This window comes from Podarcis cretensis (genome assembly GCF_951804945.1).
Source record: "Podarcis cretensis genome assembly, chromosome: 10".
Lineage (NCBI taxonomy): Eukaryota > Metazoa > Chordata > Lepidosauria > Squamata > Lacertidae > Podarcis > Podarcis cretensis.
Window position 1 is genome coordinate 71,523,265 of NC_137179.1, and position 24,907 is coordinate 71,548,171.

The following is a 24,907-nucleotide window of genomic DNA, read 5'->3' on the forward strand; positions in this document are numbered from 1 at the left end:
GTTCATTCAGTGCCTTCAACATTCCTTGTGTGTTCCTCACTCTGATTCAACTTCATAATGTTGCCATGTAGCCTTGTCATGAGAGAGCAGGAGCAGAGAGCAGTGTTTCATATCCTCACCTTGGTGTCCTTGAGGAAACAGCACCATGCAGTGTAAGTGCTGCTGCTGCTGCTGCTACCCAGGCCATGTGAACAGATGGCTACTGTGAAAAGGACATGTATGGTCCCCAAAGCCTTTGGTATGAGCCAAAAAAAGTTCTCAAACCAACTTTCAACCCAACCATATTTTTTTCGCCTCCTTTTGTTGACCACACAATTTGACTTGTGTTGTGCAATTCTCCTATGCCCTGGCCTACATTTTAGAGTAAATCAAGCAGTAACTATAGTCGCTGGTCCTCTCTTCAGATTTGTTGTTTTTCCTGCTTCTTCAAACTCTGACCTTAGTTGTTTCCCTGTCATTTTTCACTACCTGACCTGATTTGCACTTCTGCCTGCAAAGTGTCTCTGCTCACATATTCCCTAGCTCTGTGTTGTTTGTATCATTTCACTCTCTCATTCAGTGCCTTTATAGCTTCTTTCTCATTTATCTGTTACCCTGCTGCTATTTGCCCACAATTAAATACAAACTGCATTTCCCATGTATATCATTCCCTCTCAAGACAATTCTCCATTTCTTGCTCAGTGGTAACATTTCTGTTCCTTTAAATGTTTTTTTTTGTTGTTGTTGTTGTTGTTTTGCTTTAGTCAGTCCCTTTAAAATTACACCTTTATTTCCACCTCTATTCCTGGTCACTTTAATTATGGTGATGGTCTCAGGGCAGTGACCTTCTGGTAGCCACCTATGGTATTATGACCCTCACCAGCTCATTGCATTACAGATCCATTCTGTCCCACATTTCAAAAGATCAGCTCAATATTTACATGCTCCTTTTTCCTTAAACACCTTCTGGCAGTGCTCCAGGAACTAATTTGAAGCTGAAAATGAGAAAGACAATAATGCTGAGTTCAAAGGTAAAGTGCATAAGGATAGGGTGACATTAGTGCACTAATGAAAGAAGTACAAGGACTGTTTGGCAGGCCATTGAAGCTTTCAGGTCTTCCAAAAAAGATTCTTCAGGTTTAAAAGAAACTTATTGAACGACAAAGTATGGTTTTGTCAGGTACATAAGACCTTAAATTTTCTAGAGTGGTTGTGTCTTTTGTACTTAGAAATCAGACACGCATCCTTATCTTGCTAGTGAATTTCCAGATTCTCTTGTGGTGAAAGTGAAAACAAAGTGAAAACATGTGCTCTTGTGGGTTGCCTTTATGACATTGTTAGCAACCACATACATCTCCAGGAGTCAACAACTGGTGGCAAGTGAGCAGCAAGTCCTTGTCTCAACAGTCCCTACCAGGCACAACCCTTTTGCAGGGAATGGGGCTGTGCATATCTTTGATCAGAACTCATCATTTCAGAATTGCTATTTGGCCATTTCTGGAATTGTGTGAAATAATTTCTTAAACAATGGCTAGCATGCGCACTGTAATTCTCTAGGCTTCAACCCCCTCTTCTGGGTCTCTATTTCTCTGTGTTCTCTATGTTGACTAGCGCGTGCATATGTAAATATACACAAAATATCAGTGCAGTGCCGTGCTTGCCTCCCATCCCACAATAACTTGTTACTTGTGCATAAAGTAGACCTTGTAGAAAGCTTTTGAAATATGGCTATTCTGTAACCAGGACAACCAGCTTCGTGGTCTGATTAAAAATTCTTACGTTTTTAAAAGAAGGAAACTGTTATGACCTGCTCACTAATATCATTGATTTAGAAGCCAGTGTATGACAGGCTATTGCGGAATAAATGAGTGCAATATAAAGGAGATTCAATACATAGCCTTCAACAGTGTGTAATGGGCCTGAGGAGTCTGCTCCAGCAGTTATCCTTGGTGTGAGAATAGGTATATTGCAAACACACAAGAGTGCTCATATTTTCTCTCTGTGAAATATTGGAGGCTATGCATTATGTGTTGTTTGCTCTGTGACTGTCTGAGATGCCAAACACTAGTTAGGATTTGCATGCTGGTTTGTCTTGTGAACTTTTAAACTTTCCCTGCAGCCCAATAATGTTCTCAAGCTTTAGGCACAATGAAGTAACTGAAATTAACCAGTTATTGAAAATCCAGATAAATGCCAGTACCAATTAACCCCTTTTTAATTGCAGAATATATCCCTAATAAGTGGATCTTTTGTGAATGCTGTTCCAATTAAACATCAGCCCCTGCCACTCATTATCATTAGTCTAAATTGGTTCCCTGGGAGTTATCCCAATAAAGTAACAACCCTGATTAAGTAAACCCACTTCAGCACCTCTTAGGCACCTTGCCTTTGGAAGAGCCCACAATTACAGGCATGCAAACATTTGTAATCCCACCTTGAGAAACTAGTTTGGACTGTATTTAAATTGTATCAGCAATTTTGTGAAGAAAAGAAATTACGTAATTACAGTCTGATTAGAATGTCCTGTGTAAGGAACTATCTGCACTGATAATAATGATTTGCACTGATACTTAATTTTTTTTATTAATGTATTATGAGGTACATCTTGAACGCTAAGCATTGAAAAATATTTGATACAACTTGTACCAAATGCATGTACTTTATACAATGTGGATTAACATTAGCATGGTTCAAGATGTATTCTCAGTGAAACTGCAGCTACATAAAAAAGAGCCTGCTGGATCCTGTTCTCACAACCAGATGCCTATGAGAATCCAGTAAATGGATTTTACATATTGTGCATGATCCCCACATATACAAACAACTGGGGGGCATGCTTTGACTTTTTCTGATAGATCATTGCTCAATGGTGGCAGAGGTATTTTTGTGTCGAAAGTGGAGCCCAACTGGTGGCTCCAGCTCTTCCTCCATCCCTCCCAATGCTGATAGCTTCCATGTGCTGCATGGCGGAACCATGTTTAGGAACCTGTTCTTGCTCCTAAAAATATGCAGAACCTGCTTTTTGAAGGTTCTTTGTAGTTCCAGGAGGTTCTTGAAGGTATGGGTGCATGTCCTAGACAAGTAGTGAGTAGACTTTAGACGCGTGGAATCTACTGTTCGGGGCCAAAAAAGAATACCTTCAAAACATTATTATTGTCTTTCTCTCTAACCCCCGAGAGGCCTTCATAAAATGTTACTGCATTTTCTGCTGTTGCTTTCCAAGGAAACTTCTACAATGTCTGAAGCTCTTGATGTCCTTCAGATGAAGGAAGATGATGTCCTCAAATGTCATGCTCCAGGAACCTTTCTGGGAGGCACCAATCTAAGACTTTTAGATATAACAGATATAGCAATTCATTTATAAAAGAAAAGGTGTTGCTGTTGGTATTTATCATCATCAGTCTGAAGAGAACATGGAGCAAACCTCTCTAGGCAACCTATGCTTTGGTTGCCATTGAGAACCCAGATGATGTGGGTGTTATCTCTCCCAGGAACACAGGATAGTGAGCCTTTCTGAAATATGCTGCTTGCACTTTCGCCAGTCAGATCCAGGGAGCCTTCTGTGAGCCCTTCCTTTTGTTTGTCACTGATCCACGAGCTGCTTATCAGCCACGGAGTGAATCGTAGATAAGCATCTGCACCATTGCCTTGTGTAATCAGATTCCCCTCTGTGCATCTTGTGCAGCAATAAGGGGGCTCACCCATTTGGTGTGATGTGGGTGTTGGCTTGTGAGGCCCCACATTGCTTTTCATGAGTTCAGTGGTACCTCTGGTTGCGAACGGGATCCGTTCCAGAGGCCTGTTCGCAACATGAAAAGAGTGCAACCCACAGCAGCACGTCTGCACACACGCGGGTTGCAATTTGGCACTTCTGCACATGTGCGTGACATCATTTTGCACTTCTGCGCATGTGTGAGCGGCGAAACCCAGAAGTAACCCTTTCTGGTACTTCCGGGTCACCGCGGGAACGTAACCTGAAGGAATGTAACATGAAGCAAACGTAACATGAGCTATGACTGTACCTGTGGGAGGTCCATGCCTGATTTCTTCTTCCAACATGATCCCAAAGAGTCTGAAATGGAAACTGCAACTGAAAAGACAGTTACAAAGGAAGAATTGTAAGGTGAATGGACTGCATCTCTACTTTAATTCACTGCTTCTCCACAGCCTGAGGTGGCTGAAAGTTCTGAAGGGATACAATTGCCCTCTTTGCCAATACAAAAATTCCCTGCTAAATAATTGTAGTGCAGCTTGCCACTGAAGATCTGCACTGCTCAGGCACCTCAAGAATACAGAGTATATATATATATATATATATATATATATATATATATATATTGGTGGTGCTCTCTCAATGCTATTATACTCGGTAAAGGGTCATAAGGACTGACAAAGACGGTGGGCAGCTCTGATCCTTCCCTCAATTCTACTCCTTGGTGGCAGTTAAAATGCCTATTCCGTCATTTTTGTTTGCTTATTCTTAACCTTTTCATCCATCATAGAGGCCATTGCCAAGAATGGGGCAAGCAGCTTGGTCAGGAGAATACACAATGCATAAAAACCTTTTTAAATATTCATAATAATTTTTGTCAAACATATAGCTATTTTGAATGATGATGAACATATTTCAAATCTTGCCATGCTTCTTCTTCTTCTTCTTCTTCTTCTTCTTCTTCTTCTTCTTCTTCTTCTTCTTCTGCATTGGACACTGTTATTGGTGGCATTCCACCCAAAAATCCTGAATATGCTTTAATTAATTAATGTAAGTTTGCTGCTTTTAGGACCAAGGGCCACATTACATGACCTTTTAGCTATAAATTGTAAGATGCATTTATATATTTAAAGACATTTGTACCTTTCTACCCCAGATGAAACAGTTAATATATTAAACATAACAATATCACAGGAAACCACATATAATATGAGAACAAATATTGGTAGTAAATCAGGAAGAAAAACAAAATACATACCCAGCAGGCCTGAACATACTGTCATATTGGCCATGGTTTCCTGTTGAGTCTATACTCAGTACCAAGGATTGCTTCTACATAATGTGTAAAATAGCCCTATCTCTTACATCTTGGCTAATGTCTTCAGGTGGGATATATCTGGAGCTGTAATCGGCACTGAATGTGGAACCCTGGAATCAGGTTCATCAGCTGTTTTTCTCAGAGATGGAGAGAGAAAGCTGTGCACTCCATATATGGACACTACAGGTTATGGAAATCTGCGGTTTTATTTCAGCATGGGTGAGTATGAGCCATTAGTATGTTTTGGTATGTGCACATTTGATGAGAAAAGGTTAGTTATTCTTTTGGAGAGTGTGTTACAACCAGTCCTTCTGTCTGAGTGCCTGTCCTTTTCAGAATCTGTGCCGCACTTGATCCTCACTGCCTCAACTACCCTTGACCCTTGGTTTGGCTGTTTTTCCTTCCACCATTTTCTCACTGTCACTTGCTACTAAGCCTTCACCAGAAAGCAGTTATCACAAGTACTTTTGACAAAACTAGAATGGTGATAGTTCATCCCTTCCATACTGATGCTGGATCTAGACACGTCAAAGAAACAATTCAGTTAATTGCGTTGTAAACTCATACAGGGAAATCCGGTAGGGAAAGACAGGACTCCACAGCAACATCTTGTGTCACAGTGTTATATCGCATATACAACACATATAAAACACTTTTTCTTTACCAATCTAGCTGAGTCCTGTGTCTTCAGACCTCGTAACTCTGTGCATTTAACTCTGAGAGCCAGCTTGGTGTAGTGGTTAAGAGCGATAGGCTCGTAATCTGGTGAACTGGGTTCGCGTCTCCGCTCCTCCACATGCAGCTGCTGGGTGACCTTGGGCCAGTCACACTTCTCTGAAGTCTCTCAGCCCCACTCACCTCACAGAGTGTTTGTTGTGGGGGAGGAAGGGAAAGGAGAATGTTAGCCGCTTTGAGACTCCTTCGGGTAGTGATAAAGCGGGATATCAAATCCAAACTCTTCTTCTCTTCTTCTTCATTTCCCCCTCCAAACCCTGGTAGGGGCAGAAATATATGCTATATGATGACATCAGGACCTGAGTAAATTTTACTACACATTTCATAGGAAGAGGTAGAAAACTGGACCTGTATTAATCATAACATCAAGTTCCAGCTTCTGTTTCTACTTCACCTGTTACATTTCCAGTGGGGTGGGAGGTGTATGAACCTAGTGTCATGGCATCTGAGTCAGAGACAGTGTTTTTGAGGAGCATATTTTGCAACTGAATTGGAGGCCAAAGTCTCAAATTGGTTATGCCTTGCTCTCCTAGAAGAAGAATCTGTATTTTAAAGGTGTTGGACAGGGCTTGATAGATATGCTGGTGGTTACCCGAAGAGTTCCTCCTCTTCATCTTCCTTTCTCTTGCATTTTGTGCCTTCCCATTTTTTCTTTTCTTTTCTAGCTAGTCCGGTAACGAGGTGTTACAATAATGACTTGCCTGTGGTCTAAAAGCAACCTAACCCAGACAGAAAAGTATTCTGTACAACCTCATGCTGAAATACTTTTGTAAATCTTGTACTGGCGGGCCTTCCACAAATGGGTGGTTGTTACCTTGGTTAACACTTTGCGAAGACAGCAGATGAGATAGCAAGCAGGGGGCATAGATACAAAAGCAGAACCATCTGCCTCTCTTAGTAAGAGAGCTGCAATTACTGGAGTTTTGTAACTCTTTTTGGTAGTGGGAACCAACAAGCAGAAGATTTCAATGGCAAAATCACACACTTTGTCTCTGCGACACTTTTTCCAGGAATGTTGTTTTTCAAGCTCTACAGATCAGGTAAACTACATGTGGAGCTTATTCTTTCAACACTGTGTTCATTAATGTGAAATGGAAAGACAGTAAAGGAAACAGAGAATAAATTTGCTTTTCCGATGAAGCAGCCTTTTATGTCAAAAAGAGTAAACAGCCTTTTTCTTACAGGACGTGGAAGTTCTCTGATATTTGCTCTGAATTGTCACGTCTCCTCTGTGCTGCATAATGTACAAAAAAAAAAAAAAGCACAGGAAGGGTAGATTTCTGCATTTCCAGGTCTTTCAGGAGATGCACACCTGCATGAAAAACAGGAAAGACACTTTAGTCGACCTTCTGAACTCTTGGGCAAAGCTGTTGGCTCAGCAAGAAAGGCTGTCGACTTTTATGATCACACTGAAAAACATTGTGTGAAAATTTACTTGGTTGAATATTCAAGTGGGGAAAATATTAGGAGGGCGGAAGTAAATTTTAATTTGAGTTTAAAATATAGGAGCTGAACTGCATCCAGAATAATCCCACAGAACAGTCTTGTTGGGATTGTAAACCAAGTTGCAGATAAGAATCTGCATGCTTAAATGCTGTGTGAAATCAACCTTTCTGCATATAGAAAACCAGCAGAACAGTATGAAACAGTCAGGATAATGTGTTTCTTTTCTACACAGAGTTGCTTTCTTTTCTTTTTCTTTTAACTTCCAAGCATGTGGTTCTCATCACAGTTTATTTAAACCTCATTTTGGGATGGGTGTTCTATTGCTGCATTTGCTGCATTTCAGTGGCATTGACTTTTGTTTCAAATGTTGCACACATCAACTTAACAATGTTTGGCGATGGTAATTTTCACAATTGCTTTTATGTAAGGTGAGAAGATTTTAATATACAACTGAATGTTAAATCGCTAACTCCACCAATATACACATTGCTACAGGTGGGAGCTGTGATGCTGGACAAACCCATGAAAGTGACGTCATATTGTATGCAAAGATTGAAGGAAGAAAAGATCACTTAAATGTGGATACAATGACCTACACTTCTTATAGGGTAAGAGTTCAAAACAAATCCTGAAGGTAGCACAACTCAGGTGGCAAATGCTTGGCTCCTAAATTGATCCTCCATTCATATATCAGATTTCTACCAATTCCCCATTCCTCTGTACCCCCCTTCCTGTTTCCCAAACTATTCCCAAATTTGAGGCAAGGTTGGAGGGGCTTGCTCAGGTAAAAATACTATTAAAATAGTTGTGAAATTAGCATGGTGTCTTCACCATTTAAAAAAATTATTGGAATTGTAGTTCAATAAGATGGCTACGAATTCTGTTCATCCTAGCCTGCCTAACAAAGTCATGGTTCCCAACCTCTTTGGGAATATGAGAATGACTCTTAGACCTATTCCTGTAGTATATAAAAAGGTAAAGGTACCCCTGCCCGTACGGGCCAGTCTTGACAGACGCTAGGGTTGTGCGCTCATCTCACTCTAGAGGCCGGGAGCCAGCGCTGTCCGCAGACACTTCCGGGTCACGTGGCCAGCGTGACGAAGCTGCTCTGGCGAACCGGCACCAGAGCAGCACACGGAAACGCCGTTTACCTTCCCGCTATAAAGCGGTCCCTATTTATCTACTTGCACCCAGGGGTGCTTTCGAACTGCTAGGTTGGCAGGCGCTGGGACCGAGCAACGAGAGCGCACCCCGCCGTGGGGATTCGAACCGCCGACCATGCGACCCGCGTCCCTTTACCTTTACCTTTTTTACCCTAATTCAAACACAAGAGAATAGAGATGACTATTCTCCTTTCCATGGAGGTTACAGCAACAGCCAAGGCGACATTTTTCCACCTTCGCCGCATCAAGCAGTTGGTCCCTTACCTTTCCCGCCCTGACTTGGCCACAGTGATCCATGCGACGGTCACCTCCAGGCTTGACTACTGTAATTCGCTCTACGCAGGGCTGCCCTTGAAGCTCTCCCAGAAACTCCAGCGGGTGCACAGTGCAGCAGCGAGGCTCCTCATGGGGTCTCTGCCACAGGAGCATATTCACCCAGTGCTTTTCCAGCTGCACTGGCTCCTGGTGGAGTACAGGCTCAGATTTAAGGTGCTGGTTTTGACCTTTAAAGCCCTTCATGGCCTAGGACCCTCGTACCTTTGGGACCGCCTCTCCCGGTATGCCCCACGGAGAGCCTCAAGGTACATAAATAGCAACATCCTAGAGGTCCTGGGCCTTAAGGAAGTCAGATTAGCTTCAACCAGAGCCTAGGGCTCCTGCCTGGTGGAACGCTCTGCCTCATGAGACCAGGGCCCTGCAGGATCTGATTTCTTTCCGCAGGCCCTGTAAGACCCTGGCCTTTTGCTTGGAGCCAATTTGATCCCCCCCCCTTTCTTTTTTCTTTTCCTTTCTCCTCCTGCGATGAGGCTGCATTTTAATATTTTAATGTTTCAATATTTTAATGTTGTATTGTTTTTAAGTTGTATTTATTCAACTTGTTTTTATTATTGCTTGTTAGCCACCCTGAGCCCAGCCTTGGCTGGGGAGGGTGGGGTATAAATAAAAATAATTATTATTATTATTATTATTATTATTATGTGCAAGTACTGCTTTTGGAACAAAAGTTTTCTAGCATAGTTTGTATGTATTTATATGTATTTGTGTGTGTGTGTGTGTGTGTGTGTCTATTTATTAGTCTATAATTTATGTAGCTCACAGATTACATTACAGAAATGTAATTAATGTGATTTCTGTTGAAGGTTCCATCTTTGGTTTCGGTTGTCATCAGTCCAGAGCTGCAGACTCCAGCTACCAAATTCTGTCTCAAGCAGAAGAATCATCAAGGGCATAACAGAAATGTCTGGGCAGTTGATTACTTCCATGTTCTGCCAGTGCTTCCTACCACTGTAACTCATATGATACAGTTTTCTATTAACTTGGGTTGTGGAACCCACCAACCCGGCAACAGGTAATTGCATTTATTTCTTTTTTTTAATGCAATTGTTAATTTCTTTTAACAATTCTAGCTTTTATCAAACTGCCTCCCTGTGTTCCTTGGTGCATTTATGCAGGGCTAGTGTTAGGATCTGAGGGCTCCTGAACAAGGGACCATCCATGGACCCTTTTCACCATGAATGGGCTGAGGTAGCAAGATAAGCAGAATGAGAGAACATAGTAGGAGAGAAGACCATAGCTCACTGGTAGAGTGTGATTGGCAAGTAGAAGGTGCCATGAGTGATCCCTGGCATCTCCAGTTGAAAGTATTGAGCCCCTTTTGGGGCTCGTGGACACTTTTAAGAAGTTTCAAAAAATGTGAGCACCATCACAATATGGCTGCCCTGAGGCCTGGCTAGTCACAAAGGACAAGTAACTCGCCCAAGTAACTGAGTACAAGGAAGAACTGAGGTCTGTACCTACAAATACACAACAACTCCTTTAAGCTCACAGCTTTCTGCTGTAAATTGAAAGCAAATGCATAGATGGGGTCTGAACCACAAACCATTAAATTGCTCATTTGAAACCATGGCAATAATTGTGTTTCATTATTTCTTTAAATCGCTTCTAACTAAACTCACTTCCCCAATGTCTTCCTCTCCTTTTTCAGGATTGCCTCCATAGCTCTCTTTCACAGCCAACCCCACCTATCCAAGCATGCACCCAATTCATCCCTCTCCTCTCCTTCCTTCCTTCCTTCCTTTGGTCCTATCTGCTCTCCTTCTGCTCCACCAACACCTCATCTATACTGGTTTTGTCCTCCCTATGTGGCTCTGGCTTTCCCCTTTCCTACCTTCCCTCCATGGCCCCATCTGCTTTCTTTCTGGGTCTCACAAGGTCCCATCCACCCCTGCCCACATGATCCATGCAAGCAAGCCAAGTCACACCATGTGTCAGAAATATTATTGTGAGCCAAGCCACATGTGAAAGACAACAGCATTCTGTAGGTTTATGTAAAACTTTGGCATCTATTTTCTTCAGCTAGGACAGTAAAAGCATATGATAGGTTTGAAAGTTTTGGCCAACTTCTGCATACAACTTCTTGGGAACCCTTAGTTGGCCATATGTGTTCTACATATGGAAATGTAGGTGTTCTGTATTTTGGTAGACCATGCTCAGGAAAGATCTACAATTAGAACAGTCCTTTTAAAATGAATTTCTCTTTTAAGGTACAGGTACAAGCATAATTTCCTGCTTCATAGTAGGGTTTTTCAGTACAGTCTTTGATCTTTTTTGAAAGATCTCCTTTCAACTCACATAGTGGCTCCGATTCAGGGAGTTTGTTTTGCTTTATTCATTTTTGAAAAGAACTGCTGTCAGAGCTGCCTCCAGGTCCCAGCTCACAGAGGACCAACGCTAGGCTGTAAGGTAAAGGTAAAGGTACCCCTGCCCGCACGGGCCAGTCTTGACAGACTCTGGGGTTGTGCGCCCATCTCACTCAAGAGGCCAGGGGCCAGCGCTGTCCGGAGACACTTCCGGGTCACATGGCCAGCGTGACATCGCTGCTCTGGCCAGAGCCAGAGCCGCACACGGAAACGCCGTTTACCTTCCCGCTGGTAAGCGGTCCCTATTTATCTACTTGCACCCGGAGGTGCTTTCGAACTGCTAGGTTGGCAGGCGCTGGGACCGAGCAGCGGGAGCGCACCCCGCCGCAGGGATTCGAACCGCCGACCTTTCGATCGGCAAGCCCTAGACGCTGAGGCTTTAACCCACAGCGCCACCTGCGTCCCTACGCTAGGCTGTAGTTATGTACAAAAGTCTTTATTGAGATTCAGTCTCCATTTCAAAGCCGCAGCGTGCAGCTCTACGTCCCGACCTTAGACCGGCGAAGTCCTGTCTGAGTCTCCTCCCCCTCCACACCAGTTTAAGACTCTCGCTTTGCTCCACCTCTTCCTAAATTCCTTTCTCCTCTGGGCCCTCCTGCCCGCTAGGGTCTCATCCTTCCTGGACTCCTCTGACGCTGACCCTGACGATTCTTGCCCCTCCTTCCGGCGGGCTTTAGGACCTGGTTCCCTATCCGGGCTACCTTCTGTGCCGCTCGCCTGTACCTTTGAACTTGGCGCGCGCGCCCAGCCTGCAACTTTCCTCTTAACCGTTAACTCGCTCTCCGATGGAGGCGTGGTCCACCCTGACTCATCTTCTCTCGCTGGTGGTGCATATGTGGGCTCTGACACCTGGGACTCCTCCCCCCCACTACGCTCTGGTGGGGAAGCTGGTCCTGATTTGCAACTGGTGCTCTGGGAGTCCCCACTGGCCCCTTGCTTCTGGGGTGTCCCCCTTGGGTCGCCCCTTGCCCTGCCCATCGGCGCCCCCTTCTGTGAATCTTCCGATTCGCTGGAGAGGCTCATGGAATCTATCGGGCTGCTGTCATATTCTCCTACGCTGCCCTCGGATTGCTCCCCCTCGCTTTCCATCTCCTCTCCTCCCTGCGCTCCTGCTGAGTCCCTGACATCCATCCCCCCCTCGAAGCCCCCCCTTCCCCCCTCCCCCTCTTCTGGCGTGGGTTCCGGGTGCTCCAATGCTGTGGGGGTGCATGCCGGATACCGGTCTTCCCCCCTGGCATGCTGCCAGTCCGTGACGGGTACATCGACGTCGCTCTCCTCCGCTTCCATCTCGTTGCCGGCGTGCTCGAAACCAGGATCCTCCCCCAACCCGTCCATGCCCCCTTGTTCCCCCATTTCCTCTGGGTAGTCTGCGTGCCAGGGCCCTCTGAGCAGTCTCCTGCGCCACTCCTCCTCGGGTTGAGTGTCCCACCAATAAGAGCGCTCCGCACCCAAGTCTGAGACCGACCCCTCCGGCGAGGTAGTCTCTGGAACCGTCTCCTCAACCGAGGAGAACCCCTGAAACGTACTGGCTGAGAGTGTGGGGGTGAAAAGATATTCGTCAAAATAATCCTCCGGCATGGGCCTGTGTGGGAAGAGTGCGTGGAACTCGTCTTTGAGGTAGTGCTCCTCCACCGCATAGTACGGCACCCAGCTGTTGGCGGTGGCCGGGGCACCTTCCCTTGCGATGAGATATTCGACTCCCTCTTCCCCCCATCTCGAGTCCAAAATCTCCGTCACCTCGTTGAGTGGCCCCGCCCTCGGCGACCCCCCTGTCATGGGTGCATCTCTAAGCGGACTGGGAGCTGTTCCTGGCTCCTGAAACCTGTGAGGTGCCTTGTAGGGCGTTAGCACCGATCTATGAAAGACCGGGTGCATTCTGGAACCCTCCGGTAGTGTCAAACGGAAAGCCACTGGGTTGATCTGTGCCTCGACTAGGTAAGGGCCCAACTGCTTGTGTCCTAGCTTCTTCTTAGCTAAGGACCTGGCCGGCACTGCCTGGGCCGCTAACCAGACCCAGTCCCCTACCCGTATGTCCTCCCCCACTCTTCTGTGTTTGTCTGCTTGCATCTTGTATACGTGTTTTGCTAGGTCTAACTGTCTACGGAGCTGTTCATGGACCTCCTGTAACTCCTCTGCCAATGCCTCTGCTCCCTGTGGCTCCCCCTCCCCCTCTTTCTCTAAGCCCGGGAAGGTCCTGGGATGTCCTGGGTTGGCAAAAAACGGTGTCACCCCCGTGGACACGTGTTGTGTGTTGTTGTAGGCAAACTCGGCCAGGGGCAGATAGTCCACCCAGGTCGAGGGCTGCTGGTTGGCGTAACATCTCAGGTACTGCTGCATGACGGCGTTGACCCTCTCCGCTTGTCCGTTGGTCTGCGGGTGTCTTGCCGACGCTAGGTTGACCTTGACGTTCAGGATCCCCATCAGCTTCCGCCAGAAACTCGAGATGAACTGGCGCCCCCTGTCAGACAGGATAGACCGTGGCAGGCCGTGTACCTTGAACACGTGGTCTATGAACAGCTTGGCCGTCTGTTCCGCTGTGGCCACCTTCGCGCAAGGAATGAAGTGCGCCATCTTGGTGAACATGTCGACTACCACGAGTACTGCTGTTTTGCCCCTCGAGCTGGGCAGGTCAGTGACAAAGTCCAAGGCTACCCTCTCCCACGGTTCGAACGGGGTCTGTAGCGGTTCTAACAGTCCCGCCGGCGGTCTGTGTACTGGCTTGGCCCTTTGGCAGGTGTCGCACCTCGTGACGTATTCCGCGACTTCTCCCCGCATCTTGGGCCACCAAAAGTCTCTGGCTACTAATTCCACCGTCTTTTCCTTGCCGAAATGTCCGGCGCTGGGTGCGTCGTGTAGCTGTTGCAGTACTGTTGCGCGGAGTTCATCTCCCGGTACGTAGATGGCCCCCTTGCGGAGGAGCAGTCCGTCGCGTATCTGGAACTCGTCGTCCTTTGCCGTGCCGCTGCGCACCTCCTCCATCTTGGAGCGCGCGAAGGAATCTGTTCGCAGCTCGCGCCGTATCGCTTCCAGGTCTATTGTGGCAGAAGCGCATGCCCACGCCTTGGGTGCGAAAATGTGTTTGGCCGCTACCGGTGCTGCTTCCTCCAGATACTGCGGCTTCCTGGATAGCGCATCAGCCATGACGTTGTTGTCTCCGGGGATATATTCTATCCTGAAGTCGAAATCCGCAAAGAACTCCGCCCAGCGGATGTGTCTCTGGTTCAGGAACCGCGCCGTGCGCCAGTACTCCAGGTTCTTATGGTCCGTGCGAACTTGCACCGTGTGTTTGGCTCCGATGAGGAAGTGCCGCCACGCCTTGAATGCTGCATGAATGGCCAGCAACTCTCTGTCCCAGATGGTGTAGTTCTGCTCCGACTTGCTGAGCTTCCTGGAGTAGAAAGCACACGGCCTCCAATCCCCTTGCGGGTCTCGCTGCAACAGGACTGCCTCCACGGCTCTGTCGGAGGCATCCGTCTCCACCCTCATGGGCTTGCTGGGGTTCACATGCAGCAGTTGTTCCTCGGAAGCGAAAAGACGCTTGAGTTTCTGAAAGGACTGCTCCGCCTGGTCCGTCCAGATGAACTTCTTCTTCTTGGAGCTGAGGGTGTCCGTGATGGCCGCCGTCTGCATAGCGAAACCCTTGATGAACTTGCGATAAAAGTTAGCAAAGCCGACAAACCTCTGGACCTCCTTCCGATTGCGCGGGCTCTTCCAGTCCAGTACTGATCGTACCTTGGCGCTGTCCATGGCGATTCCCTTGTCGGACAGCTTGTAGCCCAGGAAATCCACCTCCGTCATGTCGAACTGGCATTTCTCCAGCTTGGCGTAAAGCCTGTGCTCCCGTAGTCTTTGCAGGACTTCCTTGACATCTCTCTCGTGAGCCTCCTGCGATTCCGAGAAGATCAGAATGTCGTCCAGGAAGCAGACGCACTTCTTGTATAGGAGCCCCGCTAACACGTGATGCATGAAGGCTTGGAAGCAGTGGGAGCCATTTTGTAAACCGAAAGGCATAACCCTATACTCATAGGTGCCCAAGGGCGTGAACATGGCCGTCTTCCACTCGTCGCCCTCCCGCATGCGTATAAGATTGTACGCCCCTCGTAGATCCAGCTTGGTGAAGATGCGTCCCTTTCTCACCGTCGCGAGCAAGTCGTCGATCTTGGGCATCGGGAAAGCCGTGGGCTTGGTTTTCGAATTTAAAATTCTGAAATCAACTACAAGCCTCTTCTGGGGCGTGTCTTTTTTCTTCACAAAGAAAACAGGACTGCCCCCCACTGCTTTGGATTCTCGGATGAATCCCCGCTTCAAATTGTGATTTATGAACTCCCTGAGCTCTTGCAGTTCGTCTTCAGACATGGAGTACAGTTTTCCGGTCGGCAGCGTTGCCCCCGGCAGGAGGTCAATCTTGCAGTCGTAGGGTCTGTGGGGAGGCAGCTTGTCCGCTTCCTTCTCGCAGAAGACCTCCAAAAACGCCTTGTACTTGTCGGGTACAGCTTGCAGCATGCCCAGTTGTAGCTGTGGGTCATCCTCTTGCCCCTCGTCCTCCTGGTTAGTCATGATGCAATGTTCTGCGCAGTAGGAGGAGCAGAAGGTCAATTTACGCTGGTACCATGCCAATGCCGGGCTGTGCCTGTCCAACCAGCTCATGCCCAACACTATGGGCGTGTCTGACAGTTGGGTGACGTTGAAGCTGATGACTTCGCGGTGATTTCCAATGCGCATCACCATTGGTGGCGTTTGCTGTACCACCTGTCCCCCCAGCAATTCTCTTCCATCGACTGTCACTACTTTCAGGGGCATCGTGGCAGGCAGGAGCGCTATGCTATGTTGCTTGATGAAATCCACCCCCATAAAGTCTGCATTGCTACCAGAGTCAATGGTAATAGGCACTTCCATGGTGAGCCCATTGGGAAGCTGGAGTGTTGCGGTGAGCTGCACCACTGGTTTGGGCGGGAGGGGGTCTGTGGGCTGTAAGATTCCTGGGGACTGCTTCACTGATTCGTCTGGCTGGGCCCCAGCGGCTCTGCTTCCAGCCAGACTTCGTCGTTTCCCTGCTGCAGTTCCCTCTGCTGAGCTGCTTCTGTTACTTTTGCTGAGGCTGCATTGTGCTTGTGGAGCCTCTGGGGGCACTCTTTTGCCATATGCTGAGCACTTTCGCAGATGTAACACTTCCTGTTCCCTCTAGGAGGCTTCACCTTGGCTGCTCCTGGTGTGAGGGCTCTGGTCGCTGACTGAGCCTTGGCACCACCTATCTCCATCGGCTCCTCTCCCCCTCCCAGTGGAGGCGTGGATTGAGCGCGCGCTGAGTCTCTGGGGAAGAAAGGAGGTGCCCTTGCTGGCGTGCGTCCCCAACGCCCTTCATCTTTGCTCCAGGGACGTTCTTCCAGCCGCACACCAATCGTCAACGCCTTCTGGACCACTTCTTGAGTGCTCCGTGGCCTCTCCCCCCTTGCGATTTCGTCTTTCACAGCCCCGTTCAGCCCCTCCCAGAACAGGTCCCTGACGGACGCTGAATCTTTTTCCCATCCCAGTGCGTTGACCAATGCAAAAAAGCAGGAATGATATTGCCTTACAGTGGCTCTGCCTTGTTTCAAACCGTGAATCTCTTTTCTAGCGACATCCACATCTATCTCCGATAAAAAACAATCGTCCATCGCCTTAATGAAGGCTTTTGCGTTTTGGAGGGCTGGATCATTATCTCTCCACAGATTGCGCAACCACGCTTTAGCTTCTCCATGGAGATGCGTTAGTATGAAGCCTACTTTCTCCTGCTCATCTCTAAAGTCCTTCTCCAGCAACTTTAGCGCAAAAACTACGTCTGCTCTGAAGTTAGGATATTGCTGCAGACTCCCATCGAAATGCGACACCAGGCTCCCCCCTCTCTTCCCGAGCCCGATCCCTTCTGATTTGGCTGCCGGTGGCCCCTGTTTAGTCAACATTTCCAACCTGTTTTGCAGATCCTTGCAGACAGCATCTGATTCCTCTTCTCTCCTCCTTGCCGCTCGTATTTCTGCGTTAAGTTGTACCACGGCTTCTTGCAAAGCTGCCAGTCGTTCTTCTGTAGTCATCTTGTGCTGCTTTTGTGAGCTCGCGAAGCACCAATCTTCGCCCCTCGCTGCGTCCTCTCACGTTGCGAGGTTCTTTGAAATTTGAGACAGGACTTACTGTCAGAGCTGCCTCCAGGTCCCAGCTCACAGAGGACCAACGCTAGGCTGTAGTTATGTACAAAAGTCTTTATTGAGATTCAGTCTCCATTTCAAAGCCGCAGCGTGCAGCTCTACGTCCCGACCTTAGACCGGCGAAGTCCTGTCTGAGTCTCCTCCCCCTCCACACCAGTTTAAGACTCTCGCTTTGCTCCACCTCTTCCTAAATTCCTTTCTCCTCTGGGCCCTCCTGCCCGCTAGGGTCTCATCCTTCCTGGACTCCTCTGACGCTGACCCTGACGATTCTTGCCCCTCCTTCCGGCGGGCTTTAGGACCTGGTTCCCTATCCGGGCTACCTTCTGTGCCGCTCGCCTGTACCTTTGAACTTGGCGCGCGCGCCCAGCCTGCAACTTTCCTCTTAACCGTTAACTCGCTCTCCGATGGAGGCGTGGTCCACCCTGACTCATCTTCTCTCGCTGGTGGTGCATATGTGGGCTCTGACACCTGGGACTCCTCCCCCCCACTACGCTCTGGTGGGGAAGCTGGTCCTGATTTGCAACTGGTGCTCTGGGAGTCCCCACTGGCCCCTTGCTTCTGGGGTGTCCCCCTTGGGTCGCCCCTTGCCCTGCCCATCGGCGCCCCCTTCTGTGAATCTTCCGATTCGCTGGAGAGGCTCATGGAATCTATCGGGCTGCTGTCATATTCTCCTACGCTGCCCTCGGATTGCTCCCCCTCGCTTTCCATCTCCTCTCCTCCCTGCGCTCCTGCTGAGTCCCTGACAACTGCTAACTTCCCACAAACCTCATCTACATTTCAAAAATAATTTCACCATGCAAATCTCCTTGTCCACCAAAGCATAATTTTTTAGCAGTACTCTCATTTCATGACTAGGAATATAGTAGAATATGGAGTAAATGTGGTCCTCAAAGGTATCCATAAAATTTCAACTCAAATGAAATCAGTGAAGCCTCATAAGCTATTTTAATTTACATTTAAAATATCACACACACAATAATTGTGCGGAAAGACATTCTTCAAGTAAAATCATATTCCAAATAAATTATTCTGAACTGGATAAGCCATGTGCTGGCTATTTGGTGCCAAGCTGATGAATTATTAATTTGTCTTAATGCTTCATTTGCAGAACTTAAAATGAGACTATTAGAATTAAACTGCGCTGCTTAAATTATTCTACACAGACATTTTTCAAAAGGCTACATTTCTTTCAATATTTCCCAAATTAGTTGAAAGCTCACAGAATGTGACTTGTGTTTATTCCAAAAGTATGTACTGAAAGTGCTTTTATTTTTTATAATGAGTGGCAGTAAAATACTTTAAAAGTTCAGAGGTGAGGTGATTCATGTTGAAAGAACTTTGGATTAACTCACACATTTGTGACCACTCACAAATACACTCCTCCTCGTTATGGACGTTGGTGGAGATGGTTGCAGCAGGGCATTCTTGGATGACAAAGATCAATCTGGGTTCTAGCCTGGCCTTGGGACCAAGCTGACCTTGGTCACCTTTACCTAGAACTGAGCAAGGGAAGTACAAGCCTACTGCTGCTTCTCAGTCACAATGAAGCTTTTGATAATGTTGACCTTGGCCAGCTCCATGGGATAGGATTGGAGGATCTGTTTTACAGTGGTTCCAGTCCTTCCTATGTGGTCAAGTCCAGAGAGCATCACTGGGAGAGTGCCTTTTCACCCCTGAGAAGTTATGTTCTGGGGTGCTACAGGGCACTATTTTATACCCAGTGCTATTTAATATCTATATGAAGCCACTGGGAGCAGTCATCAGGAGATTTGGAAGAGGCTGTGTGTGCCACACATATCTAACCTAAGATGTGATCACCTGAACTGCTCCAATATGTGAATATCCCCTTAGCTAAGATCTCTCACACATGTACTTCTTGTACCCCGTACCCACCCTCCACCCACTAGAATGCTTCTTGGAGATGCATGCGAAGCTGTTCCTTCTCAAGGTCAGAGTAGTCTGATATAGGTCTAACATCTATACACACTGCAATCCTCCTCTCCCCCCCCCCCCTCTTCTCAGCTACTTGGGAGGAGGCTGAGATTGTGTACTATGCAGCTTCTTGATCAAGAAGATAGCTATTCTCGTATGCCTACTATATTTCTGTGCTTCTGTGGAATATAACATGCGTGCACAGCTTGGCCTTTTATCCCTGATTGTTCTGAACTTATGAAATATAAATAACCCAACTCAATTGCCAGCTCAGCCTCCTGACCCCTCCACAAAATGGTTTGAGAAACCTATTAGCAGTAGGAGCACACAGGCCTTACCTCTCAGTTTCCCTTTGGTCTGCCTCCTTCTTGACACACCAGTCCTGGCATCAATCCTCTTTAAACCCAATGTAGAAAACAACAGCCTGCTGAGCAAGTCAGACTTGCAGAAACTGCTCTCACACCCATCAGCTAAACACTTTCTGACAAGGGTTACCATCTCATCTTTTAACGCACTGTGCTTCATGTCTGTTTCATCTTGAATGTTCAGCACTCACAGGCATTTCATACTTCAGCATCCAGGGGATCAATTATTAAATAAGCCATGATTTTAAAGCTTTTGTGTGTTCTTGCTATTAATCTCAGCTAGTGTGGGATGAATAGCCCATTTTACTTCTCTGTTTCTTTGGGTTCCTAGTGTCAGTTTGGAGTTCTCCACCAACCATGGCCGATCCTGGTCCTTACTTCATTCTGAATGTTTGCCAGAGACATGTGTCGGGTCTCACCTTCCTCACAGCACAGTCTATGCCTCGGAAAACTACAGCGGGTAAGGAAATTCCCTCCCCAAGCAGCTCTGGTGCAAGAATGATGCAAGAGGAAATTGCTCGTGACTCTGAAAAGCAACGGATGTGATGTCATTGTCTTAGCTCTTCTCTGTGACAAATGGAGGAAGGCATCTGATGCTATGCTAATAAATTTTATTCACCTCAGGATGTTTTAATTGTAAGAAGGACAGCCTGATGTTTTCAGGACCCATAGTAACTGAAAAATGATTTGATAAATCTATTAAATAAACGTGAATTTCTTAAGAATTATATCAAGCTTAAACAGTTGCTTATGGTTATCTCCCTCTGCATATTCAGACCTAAATGGCTATATATGAGTCCTCGTTAAGCAGCAATAAAGTTACATTACAAGTGTAAAGTAAACCTTTTATGAGTGATGTCATTAAGGCTTCCTCAAGTGTGGGCGAATCCCAGTATAATAAGGATTTGGCATAAAGGCTCTTACTCTACTTTCCTTGAACATTATATGTTCGTTCCAGAATTGTTTCCAAAGTTCCTATTTGTATAACAATAATTTGAAGGATTGAGAGCAGCTAGAATAATCTGCTTCAGTGATGATAGCTAGAGAGCTTACAAGCTAAATTTAGATTTGGAGGGGGGAGAGTGAGGCAAGGATATTAAGGAATGAATATATGCAAATACAGTTGCATGCATTTGGACTTAAGCTACTCTATCCACTCCACATGCTCCTAGAGTTTAAGACGCTGTGATCCTTAAATACTAGGATACCCTTTGTCTTTGTGAGTGAATGAAGCATCTGCAACTGGTATGAGCTTGACACTATTATAACTCTAAATCGACTTGTAAGTTTGAAGGCTCATATGTTTGTTTCAGGTGGAACCGAATAACTATTCCACTTCCCAATGCAGCATTAACTAGAGATACCAGGATTCGATGGAGGCAAACAGGACCAATTCTTGGAAACATGTGGGCAATTGACAACAGTTAGTAGTATTCATTACCATCATCATTGTGCCTCAATAGTGCTTATTGTCTGTGCTCCCTTCTCAGTGAGTGCCTTTGTGTTTCGCAATATGATAAAAATTGTAGGGATCCCAGTTTCTTAAGCACTCCCCCCCAAGGTGTTGTTGTTTTCTTTATTAAAGTGAGGCTAAATATCATTTTTCCAATTTAAATGGCTTGCAGAATCTTAGGATATAACATTATGCACTGAAGCAGGCAAATACATACACCAGGGCTGCCCAAACTTTTTTCAAAGGGGACCAGATTTGATGAAGAGAACATGCGTGTGGGCTGACCAAAGTTGTTGAGCTTTTTTGAAGTTGCTGAGCTTTTTTTAAGATTTTACCCCAGGACATATACTACCACGGGGGCCAGATTAAATTGATGGGCGGGCTGTATTAGGCCCCCAAAATGGACTTTGGTCATGCCTGACATAGAGCAGTGGCGTAGCGTGGGGGGTGCAGGGGGGGCGACCGCACCAGGCGCAAATCCACAGGTTAGGGGGCGCAAATCCATGGGTTAGGGGGCGCAAATTACTTGCCTTGCCCCGGGTGCTGACAACCCACGCTACGCCACTGACAGAGAGAGAGAGAGAAATATAGGGAAATCCTAGAAATTGTTTTAAAAACATAAACCTGATTTACGTATGTAATTTTTAAAAAAGTAATAATGCATGTGTCCTATTACACATCCACATGTGGAGTTGCAGAAATGATTTCTCTGGCTAGGTCCAGATGTACCAGGAAACCAAGGTTTAGAGATTTGCCACCACATGCTCTCCTAATGTCCATTTCTCTTCACTCTCCCTGTCTCTTGCACAGGAACTGCTCAGACACTTCTCTGCGTGGGTTTAAATATTACAGCTAACCATCACTACATCCATCTGAGTGCAATCAACCACACACTCCTATTTTCACTTTTATTATTGTGTTTAAACTGAGTCTCCAGAGCGGGTGTAGGAGTATGGCTGGTTTCATTTTAATCCTGAGTGGGCAAGGAATTCATTTGCAAGAGGGAAGAGGCAGGGAGAAAGTAGGCAGAATTTTAAAGCCTGCTCCAAGTCCTCCAGTCCTCGTTTAGCAGGCCTTATTTCCAGTAGATATGTAGAGATCTGTCATATGAGATCTGTTAATAAAATAAGAAGGGCATGATCAAAGCAAAAGCATTTTACAATGTAGCACTTCATTTGTGAATGACATACTATATAGCTGGTTTTATAGTAAACATATCTGAGGAACAAGAAAGCTGCAAAATGTGCAAAGCTCTGCAAAAGAATGTGAGAGTTCACTAATATCCCCACAAAGAAATAGGATAAATTTTAACATTATTTTATTATAAATGGAGGTTTTCAGGCCAAGATCTCTGATGTTGATCTGTGAGTGTGTTGTTGCTTTAACGAAAATTTTGCATCAAGCTAGGAAGTATGAAAAACGGAGTACACTTCTTCTTTTAAACAAGTTGCAGTCCAAAAGCTGCACCATGTAACTCAGTTTTTACAGGAAAAACCTTACATGAATTAAAGCTGCAGTCCTATACATACTTATTTAGGAGTGAGCCTTACTGAACTCAGTGAAACTGAGTAGACATGACTAGGATTGTGCTATTAATCTTATGGAAGGGGAGATGGGGAAGAACCTTTGATAAGTGATATTAAAATGTGTGATAGTTAATTCCTGCTGTTTTTTGTTGTAATGTTATTCACACATGCACATTTTTATTTTTTGCATTAACTAGGGATTAACTGTTTTTGAGTTTTTGAGGCAATATTAATGTTTTGGATTGTGTGTGGTGACATCCCCAAAATGAAGGAAAATGGACATCAAACACTTTTCACTGTGTATTGTTATTAAGAGGGTATCTATGAAAAAACTAAAGGCTAAAGCAGCACCTAAGAAAATTCTAAACAGAACAATGGCAGCACAATTGGTGACTGAATGTTCATGTTTTGAAACCAAAACAAGTCCGCATGAATTTTCCATCAGAAATACATATTTAGCTTGCCAGTTTGTGCCTGAACATGGCAATGGCAAGGCATTCCAGTGCTAGCTTCAAAGTTTTCAGTGGGAAAACAGGGCCAAACCAGGGACAATTTCAGTATCATGCCGGTTAAATGGAATGACTTTGTTGACATGGGAGTATATGAGAGTGCTGGGTCCCCTGCTAGACACTAGAGTTTGTTGTCATAGCATGTACATGCTATACAGTGTTATTTGAAATGTTGTACTGTATTGATCATTAATAACTTCTTAGGTTTTAACACACTCATTGTGTGTTATTCATATCCATTGCTGGTTTTCTTGTATTTGTCTTGGGTCTTATTGAGCTCCTGGATAATGGATATAGTAAGGCTATTTTTGGAAAACTGTTACAGATAGGTAGCCGTGTTGGTCTGCCATAGTCAAAACAAAAAAAATTCCTTCCAGTAGCACCTTAAAGACCAACTAAGTTAGTTCTTGGTATGAGCTTTCGTGTGCATGCACACTTCTTCAGTGTATCTGAAGAAGTGTGCATGCACACGAAAGCTCATACCAAGAACTAACTTAGTTGGTCTTTAAGGTGCTACTGGAAGGAATTTTTTTTGTTTTGGAAAACTGCTTATCCATATCAGTTTCCTGCAAAAAAAGGGCAAATGTCCAAAAAATATCCCAATCATAAACTTAATTGTAACAATATTCAAAAGAACATAAATCATCTTGCAAGAGCAAGTTTTGTTTCAGTCAGAGTCATAGTTAACAAATGCATCCATCCATATATTCACTATAAATCTATCACTTACACAGTCACATTGCTTGGATCAAAGGTAAATATCCTAGTCTTGCTTGATATTATGAAGTCAGTATATCTGTGCCTTGTTTGTTTTTTCTTTGTCTCAGAATTTAATATAACTAGTTTTCTTTATCTGCAGTTTACATTGGGCCATCTTGCCTCAAATTCTGCTCAGGTCGAGGGCAGTGCAGTAGAAATGGCTGCAAGTAAGTCTGATATAAACCACTGGCCAATGTATTTCTGCTTCATATTTATGGTTCTTTCTAGGTTGTAAGATAGTCTGTCCTCTGGGAATGCACCCTCTCCTGGTAGAATAGGCAGGATCCTCTACAAGTGGTTATCAAGAAGAAGAGTTCTCGCCTCGCTTAGACCAGACTCTTGTTAAGAGATTCTGTCATTCATTCAGCCCATATGGAATCAAAACAATTATCAGGTGGTGGCATAAGGTGGGGGCAGTGCTATTCACCAATACTACTGCAGTGTTTCAGAGGGGCCTACCTGGGATCCGCCATGTAACATGGACTGCAGCACCACCTGATGGGTTGCTCCCTTTGTCTTCCGCCTTTATTTGTTTACCATACCTATTATAACTTCTCCCAACTGGCAGTGGCAAAAGGCATAGCTTCAGCTGCAGGGAGGAAAGCATTTTCCATGAGTGCCATACCCGCTACTTCAAAAATTATTTGCCTTTTCTCCAGAGGTTTTGGAGCATTTTAACAGACACTCTAACAGACACTCCAATGGTCACCCTAACTTTTAACATTTACCATCCAACCATAACAATAGTTGAACTGAAGTTTTGCTTCATCAGGTGTTTGAGACTGACTCCATTAGCCTCAGAGCCTCAGCCTCTATTTGCTAGGGTTCTGGTTATGTGGACTGGTCACCTACCATATTTTTTGCTCTATAAGACGCACCAGACCACAAGACACACCTTGTTTTTGGAGGAGAAAAACAAGAAAAAATATATTCTGAATCTCAGAAGCCAGAACAGCAAGAGGGATCGCTGCGCAGTGAAAGCAGCAATCCCTCTTGCTGTTCTGGCTTCTGGGATAGCTGCGCAGCCTGCATTCGCTCCATAAGACGCAGACACATTTCCCCTTACTTTTTAGGAGGGGAAAAGTGAGTCTTATAGAGCAAAAAATACGGTAACTGCTTTCACCAAATCTAT

At 45.7% G+C, this 24,907-nt stretch overlaps 1 protein-coding gene across 3 annotated transcripts in view; it reads left to right on the top strand.

The window, feature by feature from the left end:
* Nucleotides 1–24,907, top strand: part of RELN (reelin) — a 326,208-nt gene that overhangs the window by 176,840 nt on the left and 124,461 nt on the right. For all 3 annotated transcript variants that reach the window (XM_079993517.1, XM_079993518.1, XM_079993519.1), the window contains 6 exons: nt 5,077–5,228; nt 7,686–7,798; nt 9,493–9,701; nt 19,860–19,988; nt 20,842–20,951; nt 23,876–23,942. In XM_079993517.1, coding sequence (XP_079849643.1) covers nt 5,077–5,228; nt 7,686–7,798; nt 9,493–9,701; nt 19,860–19,988; nt 20,842–20,951; nt 23,876–23,942 — 780 coding nt within the window. The remainder of the gene's footprint in view (nt 1–5,076; nt 5,229–7,685; nt 7,799–9,492; nt 9,702–19,859; nt 19,989–20,841; nt 20,952–23,875; nt 23,943–24,907) is intronic.